Source organism: Natrix helvetica, assembly GCF_964273705.1.
Source record: "Natrix helvetica genome assembly, chromosome: 2".
NCBI lineage: Eukaryota > Metazoa > Chordata > Lepidosauria > Squamata > Natricidae > Natrix > Natrix helvetica.
The window spans coordinates 54,147,033-54,160,607 of NC_138552.1; the positions used below are offsets into that span (position 1 = coordinate 54,147,033).

Consider the following 13,575-nt stretch of genomic DNA (forward strand, 5'->3'; position numbering starts at 1 on the left):
TAAAAAATTAATTTGAAATCATTTATGCCTAACATATACTTTAATAAAGCTTATAGAATAAAGCTAACATCTTGTTTCCAAGAACTAGATATATGTATTGCATGAAATGCCAGTTTTCTTATTTTTATTTAGAGGAATTGATACTTAGTCACTGAAATTAACTTTCTTAGAATGGACAGATGGGTTTGCTGATTTGACTCCATTTCTGAAAAGGAAAGAAAAAAATTCAAATATGACTGTAGATTCTGCTTTAAAAATATTTTGAATTTTGAATTTGCTATATGAAACATTCTGTGAGCCTTCATCTGCATTAAATGTTGTGCCACATGTGCTTTTAAAAATGTGTTTTATACCTGGTGTTCCATACTGATAAAACAGGAAAACAGATTTAATAATTTTTATCCTGAAACGTAATTACTTGAACTGTAAAAAACATAAGCCATTTGATGATTAGGGATAACACTTATTTTCTCTTTGGGTTTTTTTAACAACATTTTGTTTTTTATTTATTTTAGGACGCAACAAAATAACACATGCATAGCAAACTGTCATAGCATTTGTTCCAGTATCAGGTGTTATTAACACTTGTAGCATTAGGCTAGCTGTATCACATTAGCATGATGTCAAAATAATGTCATCAATGTAATTAAGAAAACTTCTTTGCTCACTTTTTATTTATAATAAAATTACAGTACTTTTTTCCTTTTCTATAAACCTTATTGTGATAGTTATAGCAAAAATAAAAAGCTACGTTGAGGTTCAATATTGGCTTAGATTAAATATTTTTAATCCATGTACCACATTTACCATAAATTCTACCCAGTCTATCTATTCTGTCCAAATACTAGCCAGAGCTATTTAGTTTCTGAATATAAGCATAATTCTGTCTGGTTTTTAAATAATATTTTACTTTGGCTTTTAACCTGTGATTACTTGATTGTACTATATTATTTTAATTTTAGCTCTATACTTCTTTAAAAGACTTGGTAGACTATGATGTATTTTTTGAATGCTTAACATAAATAATATTCAATAGAAGGGTTTTCTAATTTTAGTAGATACAAACAGCCTTTGCAGCTTTTCCCATTTCTTGGTGTGAACATTGCAGCTAAATTATCATTCCAGTGATAGCCTTTCTAATTCCATTTGCAGACTTCATGGCACACTTGCTCATTAGCTTTGCACTTAAGACTTTCAAGGATTCCATTAGTTCCTTAACCTAAGATGTATGTCATATTCCATGATTTACTAGAAATGACTCAGGAGACACAGTTGCTGATGCCAGAGTTTAGTTTGTCATCTATGTTTTCTTCTTTGGACTTTCTGTTTTTTTCATGTCAAGTCCCATTTAGTTTCATAGATCTTGCTGCAACCAGTGCTTAAGACTTCATCAATTCACATTTATTAGTCTTTCAATAGAGAAGATAGGTTAGTGCCTTTAAAAAATGATGCAGTTATTCTGAACCTGTAAATGAAGTTCCATTTCTTTGAGTAAATGCAATGTTATTTGAGTAGATAACTCTGTAACAGTGAGTAGATGAGTTTATGCCAACTTCATAGCAGCCACTGAACAAAGATGGTAAATGCAATAACATATGCATCACATGCCTGTTTCCATATTTGATCTATTTTTAACAAAGCTGTTGTAGAACAATGGAGCAGATGCAAGAGACTGTGGGAATTGCTTCCTCTTCTTCCTTCAAAGAAGGAAACTTAGATTGTTCAGAGGCTTTTCATTGCCAGAGCTGACAATCAGCATAGGTGAGTGTTTGCTGACCTTGCTCGTACAATATGGGAAGATAAGGAAGAATCTGGAACCAGAACCAAACACTGTGAAAAACTGGTTAGCAAGGGCTTCTTTCAACCATGTCCTTTGGTCCCTGCTGGACTTGTCCAAACTTCTAGTGATGGGTCACATGGGACTTCCCATTAACACTATCCCACTACCTTTGCCTATGGTCAGACTCTTGGGTTGTTTACAGTCTGACCAAATTATTCACCAGTAAATTGGGAATCCATTTGTGAATCATTAACAACAGCAATAATAATAATTCATGCTATCACTTCCTGAGTCCGGTAAGCTTGAGGCATTTGGCCAGTGAACAAAACACTTGCTTCCTTAAGGTGAAATAGAAATGGTAATCTTGTAATTGAAAATTTATAAGGTTGTATAAAAATTATACAGTTGAATGAAATACTATATTTAGCATTATATATCATAACATCATCTTCAACTATAAGTCTTCACAGAAGGTTATGGAAAAATTATGCACAGACCCACATGGGAAAGATTGAAGTTCAAATAGCTTTGGTGCAACAAAGCATACAAAAATGAAGTTAGCACAAAGACAGTAAACTTATGATGCAAAGATCAGAGACATTAAAAATAACAGAATCCATGAATTGAACTAGCATACCTTAAAATAAACAACCATGATAGCTTGCCTACCACTTTTTTTTTTTTTTAACTTCAGAGGAGAGAGATTTCTTCAGTTCACTTCTCCAGCAATGCTTGACATGATATAACTGATGGTCATGTACTCCCACCTTCAATCAAAGTTTTGGGAGCATTTCTTCTTAATTTTTGGCTCTCTAGATATTTCTAGGTCATAAATTGACATTTATTGGTCCCAAAGTTTAGCTTTGCCTTCATCACAGTTTCCAAGGAGACTCCGCTGTTTAGGTAGATTTTTTGTTCTCCTGTTTGAGCACGGCTTTGCCCCATGTTTTTCCTGGAAATTAAACTTTAGCTTCTTTTATTATTGCAGTCTTTTTGAGTGACATATTATTAGTGGCTACTTCCTAAAATTCCTGTTTGCGTCTAGCAGTCTTGACTGCTGCTGTTTGAAAGAGTTTTGATTACTGGAAACTGCTCTTGTCTTCTGGAGCTAAAATAATATAAATTGAATAAATAAATAGAACTGCATATTTTGTCTGAGTGAATACTTCTTTCACTGATTTTCAACTAATTTACAATGTTGTCATAACATTTTGAATTTAATTCATAGGAGGCTTGCTGCCATATGATACATTTATTATACTGTTTCATTTGTTAGACTCATACCTTTCATCAAAGAATCTGCTCCCACAGCAGTTTTGATTTCTTTTCAAATAATTTTAATAAAGAATTACAAATAAATAAAAACTAATCCAAACTACTAAAAAAACAAAAATTAAAATACAAAAGAAAGGAAAAAAAGAAAAGAAAGTTCCTCTTCATTCCAGCAAGTAAAAGCAATTTAAATAGCTTATTGCCATCTCTAAATACAACATAAACTCTCTTCTCCTCATAACTCTCATAACTAAAAAAAAAATTCCCCATCCATTATTCTTTATATTCAGCCAGGAGAAAACAGATGTACTTAATTGTATTTCTTCCCTGAATTTTTAATAATCTTATTTCTTAACCCCTTGAAAGATAACAATAGTTTTGTGAGATGGCTTGAACTAAGAGAACATGACTGCCCTAAAAGCACCGATGTTCTTCTGTGGTTGAGCATAGAGTCCCAGTCCGGCACCTTAAGTAGTCCAGCACACTGAAAAAACACAACAGTGAAGAGCCTACTAGATATGTCTCTTAAATATGATGAAATAACATTGGAAGTTTCTGATTCCACTTGGATGCAGATCAAATCCAGTATCATATAGCAATTGTGCAATACCTTTCCTGGCAGTTTCCAAAAAGAGGCGAGCTGATCTATTTTAGTCCAAATTTTACATCAATTTCTGTCAGTGCTTTGGCAAATACTGTATTTTAAAGCTGAGTCACATACTTTCAATTGATTTTGATCTACACTTATTTTATGCCCTGCTTTAGAAATAGGATATGCATTGATTTTTTTTTGCCTAATTGACATTATCATAGAATGTTCATGACTATTCCAAAGTAAGCTAACCTTGGACCCCTAATTGTACTTTAGGGAGGCAGTATATTTTTAGTCAGTTTTCAAAATATCACTTGAAGATTGAAGAGCATTTACAACATGATGGACAGAAATATTAGAACTGATAAATATTATTGATGTGGGCAACCTACAACTCACAATTCCCAAATAAAAATTTCTGGAATACAGTGTTATAATTTCATGCCAGTTAGAAATAAAAGAAATGAGACGTGGCCCAAGCTGCTTAAACTAAACTAAACTAAACAAACTAAACTAAACTAAACTAAACTAAACTAAACTGTATAGTGTGTGTATATAAATGGATGGAGGGAGGGAGGGAGGGAGAGAGAGAGAGAGAGTTTAGTTTAATGTATATAATGATAACATTGTTGAAAAGCATTGTCTTGCCTTTTTACTATAAATTCCTTCATTACTCTAGAGTTTAAGCAGTAATGTCCTTTAAAAGATGAAGTGGTACCTTAATTCATTCTTCTAATTAAAATATTACTGTTCCAGACAAATAGAACATTGCTGAAGTAGGCAGTTTGCTGTTTGATTCCTTTCTCTCTCTCAGATTTTTAGGTAATGCAATTAAATTTCCATGCTTTTATACTTGATACAAGATGCTTGGAGAGAGAAAAAATACAGTCCATTAAAAAGTTCAGTTTTTAATCTGTAACATATCATTGGAGAAGATGAATGCTGATACAAGTATACTTGAATCACTTTTTTTACTTAGTTGAAAGAATCAGTATTACAGAACAATGACAAGCCTTAATGAGTTTCAGAAGCAGTTCTAATCAATATATTTTACAGGATATCCACAGCTAAGCTTTTTCCTAGTGATTTTTTAAATGATATTGTTATATTTTGCCACTAATGAGTCTTTTATTCAAATTCAAATAAAGTAAGTAGTAACCTGATTTGTTCTTTGTGTTCTAAGAATATGAAAAAGAAAGGAAGAAAAATGATGCCATTTGAAGGGCCTGTTTAAAAAAGAAAGTAAATTGGCTCATTGTTTTGCTTTTGTTGAAAATATCTGTAAAATGTTCATGTATTCTGTTCACAGTATAAGATCCCATCTAGTAGTATTATAATCTTAAAAACACAGTAATATTTATTTACTTAAATCCTAAGTATTTATTTACTCAAACCTTTGTACAGTTTCCCATAAAATCTCTTGTGGCAATTTATAATCATATTTGAAAGCAATAAAACAGTTACTTTCAGACATTGCATTAAAAGAAAACAGGAAAACATTTATTTTTCCGGAGCGAGGGACATGAGGCTCCAGTAGATGGTATTGATATGCCCAATTGGCCAGAAGACTGGGATGAAACTGAAGCCACGCCCCTGTGTTCCACCCTTTCCTTTCCAGTTTCATTTCAGTTCGGCAAAAAAACTAGAACATTTATTTCTACACTTCACACAAAAAGGCCTGGATGAAAAGAATGATTTAATTTCAAAGTGCAGTAGTCACCATTTGGAAACCCCATCTGTAAGTGACTGCATGATGGTATTCACAATTTATGACAGTCATAGCAAGACCTCTCTGCACAATGTTCATGCCCTTTATAACAGAGAAACTATTCTACTAGGCATCCCAATCTTATACATCTGCATACCAGGTTATTATTTCTTTGATATTTGACACATTCAGTGGAGTCATGGAACACCTGCGTGATTTGCAACGGTGGTGAATATCTGTAGCTTGGGTGTAGGTTCTCCGAACCTTCATCCTCAACCTGGTGACACACAAAGGAGTTTAACCCAGATATCTATGATCACATGGACAACAATTGGGAAAAAGGGCAATGTGTTCTTCAACGCTTTGAAATAGCTACTTGATCCCTGTGTTCCTTCTGAATTTAAACAGAGAGGTGCTCCTCCCCTTCCCCCTCTCCCTCCTCCCTCTCCTCCTCCTCTCTCCTGTAATTGTAGAGATTATGATAGAAGTCCTGGCTCATAATAATTTGAATTGTTGTTTATCTTCAAAGTATGCTATGGACCAACTGGAAAAAAGAGTTGGCACTAATTGAAGAAGTAGTGTAGATAAGAAGGTTTCACAAAATGCTAAATAGAAAAAAATTAGATCTACATGTTGCCCAAATTCATATGATGAAATGGACGCCTAAGAGATGCTGAAGTCGTCAGCTTCATAGCTGAGTTGGGATTTCAGCTGAGATTTTTCTGCTTCAAGTCTGCACCTATTCTACAAAATCAGCCTTCCCAGGCGAGTGCTTTTTAAAATAACGTCAATCAATCAGTCATTCAGAAAACTGAGTATGCAGTATGAATGAGTAATATGCAAAAGAGAAATCATTGAGGTAATTATCGCTAGATGAAACCTAGCTAAGCAGGTTATCTGAAGGAGTATCTTCTCCTGTATGTATCAACCTAGACCTTAAGGTCATCTAATGAGGCTCTCTAGGTCCCCACCAAAGGAGACAAGGTAAGACTCTACAAGGGAGAGATACTTTCTTTCTGTTTAGGGCTTTAAAGGTCAAACCAGCATTTTGAATTGGATCTGGAAATGGGCTGTCAGCCACTGTAAATTACAAAATACTGTCCTTATGCAGAGAATAAGGAAGACGATCTTGATTTTTCCATAATTAAAGTGTTGATGAATGAAGTATAACTTAATGCACAATAGACGGATCATATTCAGAAAAGGCTTAGACAGATACTTTCCTATTTCACAGGAGTATAAGAAAGGTAAAGAGGTGCAGCACAATCAGACATTTAATATTCTATGACAGCAACCTCAAACATAGAACTGTTCCTTTAGAACATGGGTGTCAAACTCACATGCCATGTTGCCATCACATGACATATAGTGACGGTTTTCCCTTTGCGGAGCTAGTGTGGATGTGGCCTGCGTGGGACGCATCTGGCCTGTGGACTGCCACAGTTTGACATCCCTGCTTTAGAATAATTGGAAATCTCTCTGTGACAAGCCGGGCACCACTCAGCTGGATGGATATACTATCTAACAACAGTATTTCCATCTTGTCTAAATTAACTCTCTGCTTATTAGCCTCATCCAGACCGTTCCCCAGTTGAAGCATTGACTTGGGACACCAATCATCTCACTTGTATTGGATTAGGAGGAGATATAGAGCTAGGTATCATCCTTCTATTGATGGCACCTGAGCCCACTTCCAGATAACCTCTCCAGCAGCTTTATAGAGATGTACATCAGAGAGAATAAAATGGAGCCCCGAGGAATGCTATAACTTTGAGGCAGAAGAATAATCTCCCAGCACCAGCTTTTGGAAATGGTCACCCAAGTAGAAAGTATGGAAGCATTATAGTACATTGTAGTACATTGTACCCTCATATCCCAACTCTGATAGTCTAACCTAGAGAGACCTACTTGATAGTATAGAAAGAGATCCACAAAGAGTTACAGGATGGTACTTCTCCATCTTTCTTCTGGCCCTGGTCATCCTCATACAACTTTCAGGATGGTTTCTGTTCCATAAGCAGTCCTGAAACCAAATAGAAATGGATATTGAAAATCAATTTCATCCAAGAATTTTCTCTCCAATTCACTGTTGGATGAGCCAGATTTAGAGGCATGTATGAGAAATTTTAAATTTCCTAATTGTCAGTGGATCCCACCTAATTTTAATTTGAAATATAAAGCAAACATTTATGTTAACCATTCAAATAATAGTATTTCTGTTGTATAAAAATGACTTGTCTGAGATTTTTCTTTTCATTTGTTAAATGTATAGATTTAAGTTATTTTCTTTTATAAAATTTTATATTTATAAACTGTCAACTTTTGGCAGCTTAGGAGCACATACTAATCCAGCACCAAAATTCAATTGACAGTTAAGCAAACTGGTTACTCTTTTATTGTGAATAAATACAATATTTCCCAAAATGGAGGTTTCAAGTTTTTTTTTTAATTAGATAAATATTTACTCAGATGACAATCTATGGCATTGCACTAGTATTTTTTTAGAAATGTATACCCCTTTCCTGCAAGTAGCACTTGTTAACTTATTTTGGGAATAAACGAACAGTTTATTATGTCATAGTAGACCAGCATTAACTTATTTTCATTTTGTGAGCTATCAGAACCTTTTACATTTTTTACTTTTTAAAAAACATTTTATGTTCTTTATATAGAGGATCAGCAGGAGCCATTACAGACTGCAACTCTTTTCTAGCATTTCTATATTTTGAGCATAATGCTTTGTTTCCTTCCTTTATAGTAAGGCTAGTTCTCATATAGATATAAGTTTTCTTTAATTACTCGAATGGGACATTTTTTCTGTAGAAGAGAGGAGGAGGCAGTGAGGTGAATGTGCTGCTCCCCGTGATTTTATGCTTCTTAATATCAATTTCAAAGTATATGTTTTGTTTGCTTATCCCATTACCTGGAAATCATTAGTCTAGTGGCAGAACTGAATCCATAGAATCCATTTTATTTTCTTGCCATGAACAAAATGCCAACTAAAGGAATTGCTTTAGTTTCATCCTTCAGTCTTTCATATCTACACAATGGACTTGATATTTTAGTATTCTCAACTTATGACCTTTCATTTACTGACTGTTCAAAGTTATGATGCTGCTGACAAAAGTGATTTACCACTGGTCCAGAGGTGAGTTGCTGCCAGTTCGGCCCGGATTGGCTGAACTGGTAGTATTGGCAGTGGGAGGCTACATCCACCCACCTCTGTGCAGGCGCAAAAGCATCGCATCTGCACAGGAGCGCACGCAGGTGTGCGCCCAAACTGGTAGTAAAAAAAATTAGCAACCCACCTCTGCACTGGTCCTTCATTAACAACGGTTGCAGCATTCCTGCAGTCACTTGAACATAATTTGGGAGTTTGGCAACCAGCATGTATTTATGATGGTTGCAGCATCCGTCACATGATCATCATTTGTGACTTTCCAGATGCTTCCAAAAAGCAAAGTCAATGAGGGTAGGTAGATTTAATTAACAACCCTGGCAGGTTGCCAAATTTGGTGGAAGTTGCTTAACAACCATCTTGGCTTAGCAACAAAAGTTCTGCTCCCAATTTTGGCCATAATTTGAGGGTTTTGTGTAGTTCTAAGTTCCTAATCTTTATACAAACCTTGGGATGAAGCATAAGTGAATAGACATTTTAGGCTGATTGAATGAAGTGACCCTTAATACACTCAAACTTCAAAGTAAAATAAAAATCCATAAAATCTTACAATTAAAATGAAAAATGAACATATTTAAGGAAATAAAAAATGAAAAATAAAATAGAAAAAGTTGAAGTAATATCAGAAGTATAAGATTAATAGATATCCAAAATGTTACTTGGCCAGGAAAACTTGACTAACAAAAAATACGTTAGGAATAGAAGATCTAACTTTATATAAAGTTAGAGTGTTGGAGCTGAGTGAGAAGACATATGGCTACTGTACGATTCCAGGTAAATTACTGTCTAACCTACTGATGGAGTTGTTGAATACAAGATAGGAATGCTTTAGATGTTCCTGAGCAGTTATTAAGAATATTGTATAGTTAGTATAGAATTACTGTTTTCATAGAAAAATTAATACTTTTGAAACATTCAAGTGAAATATGACATAGGCAAGGGATATAGAAAATAAAATAAATACAGATTTAGAAATGCAAAACACAGTGTTTGCGTAGCCATTAGCCAGCAAATCAGGAGAGATTATTGGTAGAAAGTTATTATATACCATTTGCCTCATCCACCGTGTTTCCCATCATGAACTGCTTTTGTCTTTAATATTTAAAAATTGATTTAAAGAACTTTTTTGTGTTAAACTTTGGATTGGAGGTCTGGGTGAATGTCTACCGAGAGTTCAGCATGATAAGATACTAACAGTTAAATCAAGGAGAAATGTTAAGTCAATCTTTGTATACCACCGCAATGAATCAGTGAGTTCAGTCACATGCACAGCCTCTAATGTCTTGTTATAATGACATTTGCTGATTGTCAGAGGACATCTAGCAGAGATGGAAGTATCATTTTATTTAGATGTTCCTCAAGAAAGATAATAAAGTTATTTTTTCCCCAGCCATTTATTTTGTTACGACATAGAGGATAACTTACAAAGAAAAAGGTAAAAATGAGAATGAGTCCTTTTTTTTTTTTGTAATCACGTACATATATATATATATATATATATATATATATATATATATATGTATGTATGTATGTATGTATGTATGTATGTATGTATGTATACATACATACATACATAGTGAAAAAAGTTGCTGTTTTACACATTCTATGAAGATTAAATTAACCCTTAAAGGGAATTACATAATTACAGTAACGGTTTGCCATAGGCTGAAGGTATAGACAGCACTATATTGTGTGGACTAATTTATTACCCATCTTTTTGTCTTTCACAGAATGTGGAGAAAGTATTTGTGGAATTCAATCATAAAGAACTGTTTGAGTTCTATAACAAGGTCTGTATTGGTGTTTTAATAGATTTTTCCAGCGTTTGATAACATTTCCTTTCCTTTAGGAAGACTTTATTTAATCAACTCGATAGTTCCGACTTGTTCTTGCTTGTAAACACACAATGACTTCCTCTCCCCAAAGCAAAGCTCTTCTGAATTATATCTTGTATATACAGGGTTTACATTTACTGTTTCAAGTGGCTTTGAACAAAGTGGTATTTGCTATAACTTGAACCAGCAAGTTCTAACAAGAACCAAAAATACAAGAAATTCTGAAAAGCTTAAATCTATAAAACATACTTATTTACATTATACGGTGATGAATTCACCCACTCATATCCGTAGGTTTCCAAATTGCAAACATATATCAATAAAACATATTTATTTACATTATGCAAGTGATGAATTCACCCATAGGTTTCCAAATGGAAAACATATATCTATACTTTATAGGTGGTCACTGGACATTTTTTTTAAACAGTTGGCTTTATTAATGGGAAAATTCGGTTTTTTGCTTTATTAATGAATTATCAATGTGTGGTTATATTTAATTTACATATTTTTTATTATTTCTCTTCCATTTTTATGTTCCTAAATACCTTTTCTGTTTTTTTTTTGATCAAATAGTTAGAAACAATACAGATGCAGCTGGATTCACTGACGTGATACTATCTGAAGACTAATTTCTCCATTACATTCCAACTGTTTTGATATTGAAGATATAACGGCTGAATATATTTGCTGAAATACTCAAACGGATGGTTCTCAATAAATGATTTAAGTTTCTTTGATCATTCACATTAGGTAAATGAAATAACTGTTAAGAAAGTTTTGTTTACACTTGACTACATGGTATCCAACTTTAAGTGAAGCAGTGTACTATATTATTGTGCAGACTTTTGAATTATGAAGTCTGCAGTTTTTGTTTTGCATTTGCATTGTGGATGGCAGTTTATGTAATACTGTAGCATAATAAACTGCATGTAATCATTATCCAAAGTATGCTTAAACAGTAAAAATGATAATTAAATTGCTAAAACATTGGCTCCAATTCTGATGTATCTTACCTATAAAAACAACAGTACAAATACTCTAACTTAGGACTATCTTAGTTTATTACTTAATGCTTTTATATTTGCTGCCAGATTTTCCAACTATGACAAATAGCAAGGTCTGCTTGTTTTTGAATGCTTCAGTGATGCTAAAACGCTTTAAAGGACAATTGCCTTCTCATGCATCAAAAAGAGAATAATGAGAATTTCTTAACAAATTCAGTTGTTTACTTGATGAACATTTTACCACCAAGGTTTGATTTTATAGATTCCCTGCTGGAAAGAAATTAAAATTAAATTAAAATAAAAAAAACAAGGGCCTTTTTAGTAAATCCAAAGCAGCAAGGACAAGGTCGAGTGCTGCAATGATGGCGGAAACGGTTTTCGATGCAGATTGTTGATGTGCTCTTTAGGGTACCTTAATGGTAAGAAGCCGATTATAATGCATACATTACATTACTAATTGGAAAAACTATGGATAATCTTTTACATTTCCTAGCTTGCTGGGTGCACAAATAAGTGCATTTAACAATGCCAATTAACCTGGCAGAAGGTTAAAAGTCTCTACCAAGTGTCCTTGGTGTAATATTTAATTGACTTTGCTGTGGTACATCTGGGATAACATACTTAGAATAGGATTGAGCAAGTTTCAGAAATAATATGGAAATATATTGGGCCTCAGGTGAACACAGCAGCACTTTTCTGGTATTCATTTAGGGGACCCACTTTTTTCTAAGAATTCATGCATCCCTTAACTAAACTAGTAAAAGGAAAATGCTTTTTAATTTTTTTTTACCCACAAATTCAAATAGTTTATTATGGTTGTACAGTACACTTGGAGAGATGCTTAATTGAACAATGCCAGAAACAAAATGCCATTCCAGTAAAAAATGGACCCAAGAGAAGGATTAATTTCATCTCTTTGTTACAAAAGGTAGGGGTTTTGCCTTCATGTGGAGGAAACTCCCTACAGATCAGTGACAGAGTGATGGTAACAAATACAGCAGAATGCTTTGTACTAGGAATTGAAGGCTCTCCCTGTAAACAAGGAGCTTTGGCACACACACAAGCGGACAATCAAAGCCAGTGGAGAAGCTTCCCAGCTGCAGTGATCAGGCTTCTAGCACAAGGACAAGGAGCCATGAAAGCTAAAAAGTATTTTTCCTCCAGAGCAGTGAGCTATTTTCTTCTGGTCTTTTCTTTAGCCATCACAGTACATGACAGAGCCCATTGGAGAGATAGTAGCAACACAGAGAAACTACATAGATTTCAGAGTGACACATCTATCTTTGTTTTAAAGTTTGCAATCATTACAGTAGTGAAGGATAGGCAAGTAGAGGAAGCAGATGTCTTAATTATACTTTAGGGCAGGTCTCCTTCCTCTCTTGACAAAGGATTCAGAAGGGTCTGAGGCCAAGGTTTGAAACAGTTCTGATCTTTCATCCAGGTGGCCTTCCAGAGAGGGCCATCCAGACAGATACTAATTGATGGACTAAGGTGGATGATTTCTGCAACAGAAATCTTCCAACTGTTTCCAACCCTGCAAGGAGATTATAAGTGGTTCTGTAAGTGAATCTCATAAGTGGTTCTGTAAGTGAATCTCATGCTTCCTGTTATTGTTATGGTGAATGGAAAATTGGATCATGGCCTTGAATCTTGTCTGAAGAGGGAGCCTAACAATGTGGACCCAAAGGAAAATGATGTCTCCAACTCTTAAGAAAATGAAGTAGCAACCTCTTCACCACCACTGTCTTAGGTGTTTGTATATACACACTTGATATGGGAAGATCATAAAAGAGGCAGCACAAAACTCGGCAGAAGTGACTGAATTGATACTTGAGTGAGCAGGCTGTATTTTAGAGGCTGTATTTATAGGGGGAAAGTATAATATCAGATTATGTCACTTAGAAATATGATTCAGAGAGAAATTAGTTTGCAATGTTCAAGTCAAGCAATTATTGATTGGCACATTAACACCTATGCAACTTTCTGCAAGATGCTGCATTAATATTTCTGCAACTTTCCTATTCTGATTGAAAAATATCCACACATGCATTGCAGAAGGACTTTTTTCTTACATTAAAACCAGTCTAAATAATTATTTGTGCAAATTCTTTAACTCACTTCAAATTCACCCCATTCAATTAGGAGTAAACTTCAGTTTTGCTCTACCTATTTTGTAGACAGTATGGATATATATAATCAGTAA

General features: G+C 34.3%; 1 protein-coding gene across 3 annotated transcripts in view; it reads left to right on the forward strand.

Moving 5' to 3' along the window:
* Positions 1–13,080, forward strand: part of COMMD10 (COMM domain containing 10) — a 70,655-nt gene extending 57,575 nt beyond the window's left edge. For 2 of the 3 annotated variants that reach the window (XR_014174298.1, XM_081940665.1), the window contains 2 exons: positions 10,261–10,320; positions 10,942–13,080. Coding sequence is in view for 1 of the 3 variants with exons in the window: in XM_081940665.1 (XP_081796791.1) it covers positions 10,261–10,320; positions 10,942–10,980 (99 nt within the window). In the remaining 2 variants the exon portion in view is untranslated. Of the gene's footprint in view, positions 1–4,458; positions 4,596–10,260; positions 10,321–10,941 lie in introns of all 3 variants that reach the window. The other variant, XR_014174299.1, reaches the window with a different exon arrangement.
* Positions 13,081–13,575: the final 495 nt, after the last annotated feature.